Genomic DNA, 14,223 nt, shown 5'->3' on the forward strand with positions numbered 1-14,223 from the left:
GTAGCCATTAATTAGGTATATTTACTTTTTATGTCTCTGTTGAATTAATGTTCCCACTGGAGGCCTTATCTCTAATTTGACCGGTAATATACGTGGCAAATTTAGACACGTTTAAATTCAGCAGATGCAGATAATTTGCATTTATTATTCAATAACTCTATAGTTCAGCAAATAATATTCTGTGAATAATATTGCTTGCAAAATTTGCCATTTTCATGAACTAATTAATTGTAAGTACTTTTACTTGTGATTCAGATCCTCCTCTCCACACCTTTTTTGTATAACGTATAAACTTACTCCAATCATTTTGACTTCTGGTTCAAGCAGCCACTAAATTGGGATTGTTATTGCCCTTATTGATACAATGCAGAAATTGTAATACCTCACTCATTTCCACCAAGAGATTGTGAGGCCATAAATACAGGACTGGGTTTGTGGCAAGATCAAGCAGAAGATATTGGGCAATGGTTCTCTGCCAAGCACCAATAACCAAAATGGTACCAAAAGGACTATCAAGAGAGACTGGCCACATACTGGAAACTACTTTATGTATAAATATTTATATATTGTATTTTACATTGTAAAGTTTGCTGTAGTGTGACATTACCTCTTTAAAGGTCCACGGTCTCCAGACTTCCTTTGGTCCTCATAAAGACTAGATTATGGTCTATTGACCACACCATGGTAATGTGCACTGCACAGGTGCCTAGCTAGCTACTAAATTGTTCTTTCACAGTGCTTTTTGCCAGCTGTTGAAAGCTTCTTCCCTCAGGATCTCACCCATATTTAAAGGGGATTTAGTCTTGGTAAAACATTTTAAAAATTTCCTTTTATGCCAACGTATTGATGACATTCAGTGGCATGAGGGATGGGGATTGAAAGCTATAAATGTACAGTGTGCTCATTAAATGAGAGAGTACCAACTGAATAGGGTACCGGTCGGAGGATGTGGGAGGAGGGGAAGATTTATAATTTTCCTCTCACACTACCTGATTTCCAGGACATGCGCTGAAAGCATTGTGGGCTCTGAGCTCCTCTTCTATCAACATACAGTGCACTCTATGTTTACAGGGCAGTAAAGAGTTTCATTTAGCGTATGGCTGAGCTGGATTGTCATTGTTGGCTCTGTTGACCTTTATTGTAAGTTGCCTTGGGATATTTGTATGCTTAGGCCAGCCTATAAATAGCTATAGTATGATGGGAGTGTTATTGCAGAAAAGCGCTTTGCAAAAACAGATTGTCATTTCATTTCCAGGCAGGGAGGGAGAAAGATATGTGTTAGGCTTGCGAAAAGAAAGGAATTCCCCTCAACACACTCCCACCCCCACAGCACTGACTGCTGAAGAAAGAACTTGTAAGATTTTTTGGGTTGTCACCAATCAGGCCATGCTGTCTTTATGTTTGCAGCCCTATAACTTTAAGAAGCCTAAGTCCTAGAGCAGCCTGGTATTATGAGAGCATGTGCTTCCACTTGAGGGATCAAAGTTCCGGGCTGACCTTGCTGCACTGGCAGGGGCTGCGGAGTGTGTGGCGGAAGAGCACTCAGCCCTGGGGTCTGGGAGTGCCTTTGGCTGATGCTTTGAATAACATTTGTGGCCTTTGCAGGGAATGCTATCCCTCCTAAGAGAATTTAGGTCACATGGGCCCCAAAGAGATGGGAGTGAAGTGAACAGGGAAAGGAACTGGAGTATAACCCTGGCAGAGTTCACCAAAAAAGGGACAACATGTGAACCTTTCCTGCTCCCAGGGGTTACCTCAGTTTTCTGCGTTAGGTTTTCTGTTGTTTATGTGGGAGTTCCTTTTTCAGATGACAAGCTATCCGAGTAAAGCAAACAGGGTGTTTTCTTCCTTTTTGAAGACCTTCCTCCCCCGTTTCAATAAAAGCAACTTAAATCTTCATTTGAGCTGCATATACAATGAGCCCAACAGCCCTGATGTAAAGAATAGGAACTCCAATTCAATGAGTGCAGGGCTAAATTTGGCCCAGTGGATTTTGCCCTTTATGCTTGGGTATAGAAGGGTAACTGATCTGTATTAAATAGTACTTTTCAGTTATCAAACTTGCTTTATTTTTCTACTAAGTTGCTTTTGTATTCTTCTCACTCCCTTTCTGACTTTCCTTCACCCACTTACCTGCTCCCCTGGCTCATTACAGCATAATATAACCTACTAGCACTGTTTCCACCAAACTGAAATTTACAGCTGTGCTGCCTCTGCTGATTTTCTAGACAAAAAAAAGAGTGCTGTTGTTTTGTTTTTGTTTCTTCTTCTCATCTTGCAGGAAAGCAATCTCCAGGTCAGGCCTCCAGCATCTGGCTCCTGTGCACTCCCTCAACATCGCAATCTCCAATGGGCCAGGGAAGGAGCCAAGAACAACACTAGAATGGAGTGTAGGTGTTTATTTTTAATCATGGCAATTTATCTAAATAACATCTCCTGCCCGTGTTCCCTCTAACCTTCATTTTTTACATGGATAGGTAAAGGTGCATGTAACAGGGTTGGATTTTAGCTCTGATCACTATGAGCTTGATCCTGTAAGGTGCAGAGATCTCCGGCATCTATCCAGCAAAGCACTTAAGCACATGAAAAATCCCAGCAGAGTCAATGGGACTGGATATATTTAAAGTTTAGCACCAGTACAGCAAAATTACATGCTTGATTGCTCAGCATCTTGCAGGATCAAGCCCTAAAATGACAACTGTGGGTGTATTAGAGAGATTTTATTTCCTTTTGGAGTTGTTTTGTGATTTCGGTCAGGACAATCTTTAAAGACTGGATGTCTTTCTAAGTGATATGCTCTGCTTCAGCTACTGTTGTTTGGCCTGAAGCAGGAATCACTAGCTGAATTTTTTTTTATAGCCTGTGTAATACGGGAGGTCAGACTAGATGATTGCAATGGTCTCATCTAACCTTAAAATCTATGAATGTATAACAGAGTGCAGAGAAGAGTGTTAAACAAGTTCAGTCTTTTCAGTTTCAGAGATACTGTGTGGATCCCAATGGGATTGGCCTTACAAAAACCTAAATCCTGCTCCAGAGGAAACTCGGTCCCTGATTTAGCAAGATATTTAAACACATCTGTCTTTAAGCATGAGAGTTTCCCATTGGAGTCAGTGGCACTGCTCATGTGCTTCAAGTTAGGCAAAAACTCAATTAAGTACTGTGCTAAATCATAATCACCTAATACAACTACTTGCACTTTTAAAAAATGGCACTCGACAATGTATATCCTCCCAAGTGGTTTCTTATATAACCTATACAGAAGTGCGCTGGCCATCTGTCCTGGGGAATTCATACAGCCCAAGGAATATGATATGTACAGTAAATTCTTTGACAGAGTATTTGGATTAATTTGTATTAGGGTTGGAAAGGACATGTTGATATTTAATCTAGTTCTCTATAACACTGCAGGATAATATTAATAGATTCCTACAGCATTCCTGTTGGTCCTCTCTTGATTTTCCTTTAGAACTTCTAGTGTAGGTGATTCATTAACCTCCTGTGGCAGGTTATTCCAGTGTCCAACTGACATCATGCCCAGAAAGTGAAGCCTAAATTTGTAGCATAAACGTTTCCTTCCTTAATGTCTCCACAATGATGGCTGAAAATAATTCCCTGCTCACACCCTTCATTTTTTGTTATCTCCTTGCTACTTATTTGTCAGTTTCACATATGGAAGGCAGGGTGGCCTGTTGGATAGAGCACTTGACTGGGTCTCAAGAAACTCGAGCAGTTTGCTTCAGTGTGCCTCAATTTCCCCATTCATACATAATAATGCTGACCTTTGAGATCTGCCGATGACCATTGCTATATAAGAGCAAGGTATTGCTCCTGAGATTTTCTTTTCTTCCCCACAGATGTATAAATTCATAGCTTAATCTCACTTTCGTTAGTCACATTTTCTAAACTTTTAATAACTTGCTACCCTTTGGCTTCTCTCTAACTTAGTGATGTATTTTTGCAGCACTGCTGTAACCTGTATACCCCCTGAGGAGCTGCTTTTATAGCCATAGGGCAATGTGGAGTAAGCCCTTCCCTAAAGATGTGTGGTGCGTATTCTTCCAGTAGGGCAGCGTTTCTCAAACTGGGGTCTGTGGCCCCTTGGGGGTACTCGAGGGGTCTGCTGGCCCCATGTATCAACTCCTCTCCCTCCCTCCCAGTGCCTCCTGCATGCTGGGGAACAGCTGTTCCACGGGCGTGCAGGAGATGTTGGGTGGGGGGAGGAGCGGGGATGGGGCGCTCTCAGGGAAGGACTGGAATCATGTCGGGGCCACTGGCCCCACTAATCAACTCCTCATCCTCTCTCCCAGTGTCTCCTGCACACCATGGAACAGCTGTTTCCCAGCATGAAGAAGGCGCAGGGAGGAGCAGGGATGGGGCATGTTCATGGGAGGGGGAGGAAGAGCTGGGGGAGAGGAGGGGTAGGGGTGGAGTGGGGGCAGGAAGAGGTGGGGTGGGGTAGGTCCTTGGGGGATGAGGTAGAGTGGGGTTGGGGCATGGGGCTGAGCGGGGGCTTGAGGGTCTGCAAAAAATTGAAATCAAAGTGGGGGTCCTTGGGTTACTAAAGTTTGAGAACCACTGCTCTATGTTGTATGTGATCCCTGCTTCTCATCAGCCCATGATACCAGCCTCTATTGTCCACTTATTAGATTTTCAAATGAGCACCTCTCTGCATTCTCCCATACTGCCCCACACGCTTGGGTGAAGTTCTCTGTAAACATCCATAAAATGAATTCACTATGCTCCTTCAACACCTTCCTTAAAGCTTCCCTTTTCTATGATGCCTGCAAAAAAATTGACAACAGTTAGACTGCTGACGTGCTGATATGACTGGCTATCATGTTGGCCAACATTGTTTCTTTGTACTCCCCTATCTGTCTGTTTATCTATCTGTTGTCTCTTGTCTATACTTAGATTATAAGTTCTTTGGGAGCAGTGACTGTATTTTTGTTCTATTTTGGGTCCTACTCCATGACTGGGGCTGCTAGGCACTGTGGTAATACAATAAATAATGATAATATTCAGTGTATGGATCTATGATATATGTTCTTTGAAGGAACACTCGTTTGGCCTTTGATTGTATGATACACATCCTTTAAAGGGGCAGTTGGAAGGACTTGTGGATATATAGGGCCCACTTTTGTATCCTGTGAAGTAGCAAAATTCAGGATTGGACCCTGGTGTACATTATGTGAATGGACAATTTATATAGACCTATGGAGTATGTTGAGTGTTCTTTAGAGGGAAACTATTAGAACCCTATAGCCATGATATAGTCTTGTGGAAAGGTCCTGTAGAAGTTAATAGGAATGAAACATGTAGGATTCTATAGAAATAGATTTCTATTGAAATTATTCTAAAAACCAATGTAATATAATAGAGGATGGTATCATTTCATAGGCTTCTGTTTTTAACTGCCTATACAGAATTGTTTGATAAGACTATAAAATTTCAGTGAGAGTTTTAGATGTTTAAGAAAGTATGGAAAGGTTATTCTTCCTATTCAGTTATATAGGACTTTTTCATAAGGGTGCCCATAGTGTCCATTGGATGTATTTACACCCATACATGTGAATCTGTATGCTTTCATCATACTCTGCCTCTTTTTGGTATGTGGTTCTAGCCAGAGCTATTGGCCCCTTACCTTAAAGAACAATGGATTGAAGTATGTGTGTGTATTTGTATATATTGATATTCTACGTTTATATATACATAAAATGTAGTGTATCAACTCTAATCCTACTGGTATTGACTTGTCACAACAACATTAAACCAGATGAATGCTTTTCTTTTCCATGTCTATGGTCTCCCTTGTAAATCATCATTTCATATACTCCGTTAATTTGTACACTGAATGATGTCTTTTCCTATTAACATTTCTGAAAAACGAAGTCTTGTAGTTGGGAACTGAGTATGCAGATGGAAAGAGACATACATCATCAGAGGCTCATGAATAAGGGGAATCCTTGCATGTGGCTATGCCACTACCCCTTTTAAAAAGTGGAGCGTGGTTTAGTTAGCCACTTCTTTAGCTCTCACATCAGGAAATAGTAGTGAATTCAGTCTTCCCATATAGTTAAAAATCACTGAAATTGTGTATAGCCTGTATTTGAAGACATTTTTTAGGATGAGCAATTATTTTTTGCTGTTTCTTTTTCGGCATTTTAGACTCGATTCTGATCAACAAGGCAGAATTGGTTGCAAATCAGAAGGGGGTCACTATTTGGATGAAAGTGATCATGAAATGATAGATTGGATGATTCTAAGGAAAAGAAGGAGTGAGAGCTGCAGAATAAGGACCAAGGACTTAAAAAAAAAAAAAGCAGATGTTAATAAACTCCAGAGATCCGGTAGGTAGGGTCCTATAGGAAGAAAATCTGTGGGATAAAGGAGTTCCGGAGAGCTAGCATTTCTCAAGCAGACTATATAAAAGCCTCAACTGAGGAGGCTACTCTTCCCAATAGGAAGAATAGTAAGAGGCCAATGTGGCTCCATTAGAAGCTGTTTAATGACCTGAAAATCAAAAAGGTAGCCTACAAAAAACAGACGCATAGATGAATTGCTAAGAGGGAGTACTAAAGAATAACAAAAGCATGAAGAGACAAAACCAGAAAGGCTAAGGCACAAAATGAGTCAAATCTAGCAAGGGACATAAAAGGCAGTAAGAGGAGGTTATGTAAATACTTTAGGAGCAAGAGAAGGACAAAGGAAAGTGAAGGTCCTCTACTTAGCAGGGAAGGAGAGCCAATGCCTGATGACATCAAGAAGGCTCAAGTGTTTCATGCCTATTTTGCTTCAGTCAAAATAGGGAAAGTACAGGTTAAAATAATTAGATGAGTTAGAGGTATTCAAGTCAGCAGGGCCTGGTGAAATTCATCCTAGGGTACTTTAGGAACTAGCTGAAGCAATCTTGGAACCATTAGCAATTATCTTCAAGAATTTGTGAAGGATGGGTGAGGTCCCAGAACACCAGAGAAGGGTAAAAATAGTACCTATTTTTAAAAAGGGGAATAAAGAGGACCCAGGGAATTATATACCAGTTAGACTAACTTTGATACCTGGAAAGATCTTGGAATAAATTATTAAATAATCAATTTGTAAGCACAAAGAGGATAATATAGTTATAAGGAATAGCCGGCATGGAGTTGTCAAGAACAAACCATGCCAAACCAACCTAATTTCCTTCTTGGACAGTGTTACTGGCCTAGTGGCTGGGGATGGGGGGAAGCAGTTGATGTGCTGTACCTTGATTGTAGTAAGGCTTTTGACACCATCCCACATGACATTCTCATAAGCAAACTAGTGAAATGTGGTCTAGATGAAATTACTATAAGGTGGGTGCATAGCTGGTTGAAAGACAATACTCATAGTTATCAATGGTTTGCTGTCAAACTGGGAGTGTGTGTCTAGTGGGATCCCTCAGGGGTCAGTCCTCGGTCCCGTACTAGTCAATATTTTCATTAAAGATTTGGATAATAGAGTGGAGAGTGGACTTATAACATTTGTGGAGAACACCAAATTGGGAGTGGTTGCAAGCACTTTGGAGGACAGGATTAGAATTCAAAATGACCTTGACAAATTGGACAATTGGTCAAAATCAACAAGATGAAATTCAGTCAAGACAAATGTAAAATGCTACAATTAGAAAGGAAAAATCAAATGCACAAATACAAAATAGGGAGTAACTGGCTAGATGGGAGTACTGCTGAAAGGGATCCCTGGTTATAGTGGATAGCAAACTGAGTATAAGTCAACAATATGATACAGTTGTGAAAAAGGCTAATATCATTGTGGGGTGTATTAACAGGAGTGTCACATGTAATACACAGGAGGTTATTGTCCTGCTGTACTTGGCACTGGTGAGGCCTCAGCTAGAGTACTGTGTCCAATTCTGGGTGCCAAACTTTAGGAAAGATATGGATAAATCAATGAGAGTCCAGAGGAGAACAACAAAAATGATAGAAGTTTTAGAAAACTTGACCTATGTGGAAAGGTTGAAAAAATGAGTCATGTTTAATCTTGAAAAAAGAAGACTGAGGGGGGAGCATAATAAGTCTTCAAATATGCTAAACGCTGTTACACAGAGCACAGTGATCAATTGTTCTCCATTTCCTCTGAAGGAAGGGCAAGAAGTAATTGGCAGCTTGGGCTTATTCCTCTCTTTAGAAAAATGTGATTATGCAGCTTCTGCCAACATAAACTTTGTTATTAAGAATAATGGCAAAATTGGCTATTTTGAAAATGTATTTAAAAAACTACCCATTGCACTAGATATACTCAACTGGGGGAGTAGGAAGGTAAACTGATCTGTATGTGTACGGAGGATTGGAAAGGAGGGGTAGAGGAGCACTGGCGTGCATGAAGACAGATGTGGGAGACAGAAAATGGGGAAATTGGCCAGTATGCAGTGGGAGCTTTGTTCCAGAGTGGGGTGAAGCAGCCTACCGGTGAATCTGATTCTAAGAGTTAAAATTTAAAAGAGAGACTGGTATAAAGTTGATACTGCATATCTTCAAATTATTAGAAATATCACATGGTTACATCTCTATGGGCTTCTTGTTTAGTATTAATATATTTTTAAATATTAAAAACAAACAAACAAGGACATTCCCAAATAAATGGCATTAAACTGGAATTCCTAGCCTGGCATGTTTGAAAGTTTTTCCTCCTTTAAATGGTTTATTTCAAAATCCTTTCACATATAATTTTGAAAAGCTCTCTCCATGACAGGAATTATGGAAAGATCCTTTCTTTCTGCTACAAGTCATGCTACATTTTAAATTAGAATGTTCAGCCAACTGGCTGATCTGATTGACTGAATATCCATGGCTGCTTGCCACTCTAAATTAAATTATCCAGGTTAGTTTGCATTGTGTTTCAAACTACTCTGACTGCAGCTTGCAGAGCTGACACATATGGAGGGGGCCAAAGGGCTTCACTAAATCTGGTTGGCATTGAACTAGGCTGGGGCACTTTTTAAAGGAGAAACCAAATTTAACGGCTGAGAAATATGCACAGCTAGTTGTGGTGAAACACAAGTATTTACATATGCACAGCTAGTTGTGGTGAAACACAAGTAATTACAATTGCCCCTAAATTCCATTCTGGGATATTAATTTCTCCTCAAATTGGGGCAGTGTATGTTTTGTTTTTCCATACCCAAAGAGCAATCGTATACCAAAAAGAACTTTATTTTGTATTAGGTCGGTAACAAAACAAGAACAAACAAATGGAAAGTCTCCATCTGAGAGAGCACAGTGTTTATGTCACCTCTGTAGCAGCCTGGATCTGAACACATAATGGCAGCTGCTTCTGCTTCAGGGAGGAGATCTGTTTCAATTTACAAGTGGAATCATAGCAGCTACAAGTTACATTCATGATAGTGCTAAAAACACTGTCTCCTAACTTTTTTTGTATTTTGTTTTCTCTCATACTTCAAAATATTGAACAGGAGGTGTTTCTGGCTTTTCCCAAATTATAGGTGGGATTTGTACTTGCCTTATTCCATTATTTTCCTGATATAAAGTAAATCTCTGCACATGAACAATTTCACCAGCAAGTGCAAAACGACTTAACCAGGCAAAATATTAATTAATAGTCCATCCAACTCAGTGTCCAGCAGAAAACAATCTATGCATCAGAAATATAAATATAATAATTTGGACTCTGCCACCCGTTATGTCCCATGTTATGCAGCATGTCAGATTAGATAACGTTAGCGGCACCATCTGGTCTTAAAATCTTTGGGTATGATTTTTCTGTTGTCCCGCACCTTGTGGAGTAAGACTGGTTGAATATTTTCTGATGGAACATTTTAATGCTAATGTATAATGGTCTCCATCATAAATTGTAGTAAAATATAAAAGTAGAAACTATGAAGTCAAAGTGCTTCAGCATTTTTGGGCCAAAGCCTTTTGATAAATTGATAACAATATTTTCACCATGACATTTTTTTTTCATTTTGATTTGTGACTGAAGGAAATATTTAAATGTCAGAATTTTCCTCAGAATGGCAATTCCAAGTTTTGACCAGCTCTATCCTGGAGTCATTTACACCAGAGAAAAGTGAGTGCAAAATGAGTGTAAATGCCACCAGATGAGAATGGTAAAATTTTATGCCCATTTTTTGTATTGGTGTAAATGACTAGGCGCAGAGTCACAGAGAATCTGGCCCATAGATATTAAAGCCAGAAAGTGTCTCAGTGATCATCTAGTTTGACCTGTGTAACACAGGCCAGAAAGCATAGAAGAGTACAGATTTGTTTTATTCAAACTTCTGATAGAAAACCAGGCCCTATGAATGTATAACCCATTCAGGAACAACAGAGAACAAAATCTAACTTGGTCTAAACTGGGTTATGAAAATAGGCCACTTTATCTTTAGAAACCTTGAATGGAAAGTCATGGAGAAACATGATGTGAATAGAGGGACTTTTAATCTATTCTGTTTCTTTTTAGGAAATTTTGGTTCCGTGTGCTTTCTTGCTTAGCTTCCCAAACTGATTGTTCCAAACAGACTTCCTTTATGATCTACATGATTTAGCACTGGGTAATATTATGAGCCATTATATGTTGTTAACCATTGGTTATTTTAACAGGGAAGGTGTCCTACTTGAACACTATCTTGTGTCCCACTCAAACAGCTTAGGACAGTGGAAGACCCATCTGCTTCTTTGTCCCACTATTCAATTTAGCACCCCATAAACTGAGCAGGAAATAAGAATTTCTGGCATTACGTGATGGGGAGGTACAATCATCTTCACTAGCATGAAGTGACTGGGCTTTCAAATTACTTGTTTTCCCCTGATGTACTATAAAAACCTGTTTGACAGTTCTGGCTACCATTTTCCCTATAGACTACAGCTTTACTGTGAGGATGAATTTGGAGAAAAAAATGGACGGATTCAGTAAAATTGCTTATATGAGTAAGGAAAGCATGATTTGTTCCTAAGTGAGCTCAAGTCTCGAAAAGTCATCATTATTATTATTATTTGCGTTATAGCACTTAGATGCCTTAACTAAGGTTGGGGCCTTGTTGTGCTAGGCACTGTACAAACATATAATTCAAGCCCCAGAGAGCTTACAATTTACATGGATGAGACAGACAAAAGGTGGGAGGGGAAACAGAGGCACAGGGAGGGGAAGTGACTTGCCCAAGGTCAAACAGCAGGTCAGCAGCAGAGTCAAGAATAGAACCCGAGTCCTAATTCAGTCCCCTATTAGGGACAATACCAAGTCTGACATAATTTGGAGGAGTTTTTTGGTCACTCTTAGGCTGCTTATTTCTGGTTTATACAGGGAAATATGGACATGCAGATCTGTCATTGTAAAAATACCTTATTTTCCTTTCCCCCACTCTCCTTTCTGGATTGTGACCTGATGACTTCTTGTAAATTGTCACCATGGTTCTAACAGATACCAGTTATCTGCTTGCAATTTTTAAATGCTAGTTAATATTGATCTAGTTATTGGGAATGAATTTCTATTACAGAACTCAAAGAAACCATGCCTGCTACATTTCCCTATTAAAAAGCCTTACCTGAAATATCCTCATGGGAGAGAGAAGTAACTTTTATCTCATCATGTTGAAAACTGTCAGTGCTATTTAAAATAAAGGATTTTGACCCAAATGGCTGGACGCATCCTGGACACCATCTGGTTGGAAAGCAACATCATTTGTGATTTCTGCAGTGTGGAAACCAAATGCCAGAGACTGGCAATGCATTTTCCATTGTACTTTAATTCTAATACAGCAAGATTCTTGCTTATTCACTTTGCTCAAATATTGCACATACAACATTTTATTTTTGCTATAAAGCTAGTATCACACTAGGATGGAAACTGGAATCTTTCTGTAGCCAGATCTCCTCAGGCTGAGATTTTGTCCAATTTCATGAAGTAAGGAGGGCTGGGCTTGGTAAATAGATGTGGGCTTCTCAGGAAAGCTCAGTAAGTGTTCTGGGTGATTCATTCGCAGAAAACAATTGATCATAGTCCTCTTTATAATAGCCTTTAACAGATATGAAGACTGTTATCAGTCTTCTTTTCTCAAAACTGGGTATGTTGGTCTTGAGGAAAGAAAACTAAGGTGGGAGTGGGGACGGAAGGAACCAGATAACAGTCTTCAGATATGTTCAGGACTGTTATAAAGAGGATGTTGATCACTTGCTTTCAATGTCCACTAAGGGTAGATAATGGTCTTCATCTGCAGCAAGGGAAATGTAGATAAGATATTAGGAAAAGCTAACTATAAGGATAGTTAAATACTGGAATAGACTTCCAAAGGAGGTTGTGGAACCCCCATCACTGGAAGTTTTTAAGAACAGGTTAGACAAACAGGGATGGTTTAGGCTTATTCGGTCCTGCCTCAGCAGAGGAGGCTGGACTGGATGACCTCTCAAGGTCCCTTCCAGCCCTACATGTCTATAACTCTATGATTCACTTCTCCCTGAATCACAGCTGGATCACCAATACACCAGCTTGATTTTGAGAGCATTAGCCAACAGGAGGTGGCATTCTTCAGATGTAAACCCAAGGTCCTTACTTCAAGCCATAAACATTCAAGTGGCATTTTTCATGAGAGTGGTGGTATGTACTCAGGTAGAAATGATTTGTTCAGAGGTCCTACCTAAATACCCCTGCAGTTACATTGGATATGGTAGTTTCCACTTCCTGGTCTGGTTCTCTAGTCTGCAATCAATACAATCAGTAACATTGTCTTTTGCTTCTTTTATGTTAATTTTTATTTTAAATATAGTGGTAAATTTCATACTGATGAAAGCGCGGAACTGATAGTACTGCTTAACCTAGGCACAGTGTGGGCAGGTGCTAGGCAAAGTTCCTCCAAACAGCTCTGTCAATAAACATTGGTCCTGACCAATGGCACCCCTATCATTCTGCTACAGACTTCTTGTGAGAGAGATGGCCAATTATGACACACAGTGTTATGGTTTTGTGTTGTGAAAAAATATCTGAGTGATTCTAGGATGAGACCACTAAACTTGTGGCTTAGATCACAAGCTATGATGAGTTAATCAATGTCGTTTTTAATTTAAGCTAGCATTCAAATTCTTTAACATAATGTACTCACCTCAGCCAATTTAACAATCATCTCTTCTCAGGAGAATGCAGTGAATGGAGAGCACCTGTGGCTGGAGACTAATGTCTCTGGGGACCTGTGTTACCTGGGGGAGGACAGTTGCCAAGTCAAATTTGCAGTGAGTATAACAGTTTCAGACTTTCTTATCTGTTTGTAGGGCAATGAATCCAGTTTTGGTTGAAGGGACTACTTCAGAAGCTTGGGAGCTTGCATTTTCTAGTGTGACATGTGGTGCCTTGCTACAGCAGATAGATAGAAAGAAAGAAACAGAACTATTGGTCAAATTCTTCATTTAAACAAAAACCTCTAAAATTTGTACTATTTCTACTAATAGTATGAAATCTGAGGTGTTTACTGAGCCCTAATTCGGGCAAGCTCCCAGTGTGTCAGTGGAAGTTTGCCTGAATAAGAACTGAGCTTAAGACCCCTGAGAATTTTGCCTGTAGCAAGTAGTATAGACCCGTAAAAGTATATTGTGCCTAATTCACCACTGTGTTGTTACAGTTTGATGAGGGGCCATCTCCACTGAAATCAGTGCTGTAATAAAAATAAAACTGGAATAAAACTGCAGTAACCATGATGGATCAGAACCATTTTGGAAATGCTGGTGGCAGTGGCAGATTAGTCACTGGGCCAATGGGGCCCATGCCCAGAGGCCCTGGCCAATTGAGGGCCTCTGCAAAAATGGGTGACCCCATGCCCCAGCCTGCTCCGCCCACCCACCTGATGCTCCTGCCAGGGAGCGGGGTTGGAGCATGGGGGTTTGTCCCGCTCTGCCCGATGCTCCTGCTGGGAGGCCCACGCCCCGACCCTTTTCCCCCCTGGCAAGAGTGCAATGCGGGCGGAGTGGGACAAGCCCCCCTACCCTGACCCTGCTCCCTGGCATGAGCGCTGGGTGGATGGAGCGGGGCAAGCCCCCATACCCTGATCCCGCTCCCTGGCAGGAGCACTAGGGGGAGAAGGGGGAACTGCAGGTGGAAGGGGTGGGGAGAGATCCCCATTTGCTCTGGCATAGCCCCCCCCCACACCCTAGTCCACCTCTGGCTGGTGGGAATCTTAGTTGATTGAAGACTTTTCCAGCCAACAGACCCACAGATATGGAGTCATATGTGAGAACTGACCAT

The 14,223-nt window shown here is 40.7% G+C and overlaps 1 protein-coding gene across 2 annotated transcripts in view; it reads left to right on the top strand.

Moving 5' to 3' along the window:
* The window catches only part of DGKI (diacylglycerol kinase iota), a 308,370-nt gene that overhangs the window by 104,520 nt on the left and 189,627 nt on the right, over positions 1–14,223 (top strand). Inside the window, exons 2-3 of one of the 2 annotated variants that reach the window (XM_050918163.1) lie at positions 2,282–2,390; positions 13,122–13,217. In XM_050918163.1, coding sequence (XP_050774120.1) covers positions 2,282–2,390; positions 13,122–13,217 — 205 coding nt within the window. The remainder of the gene's footprint in view (positions 1–2,281; positions 2,391–13,121; positions 13,218–14,223) is intronic. The other variant, XM_050918170.1, reaches the window with a different exon arrangement.

The sequence above is a fragment of the Gopherus flavomarginatus genome, chromosome 1 (assembly GCF_025201925.1).
Source record: "Gopherus flavomarginatus isolate rGopFla2 chromosome 1, rGopFla2.mat.asm, whole genome shotgun sequence".
Lineage (NCBI taxonomy): Eukaryota > Metazoa > Chordata > Testudines > Testudinidae > Gopherus > Gopherus flavomarginatus.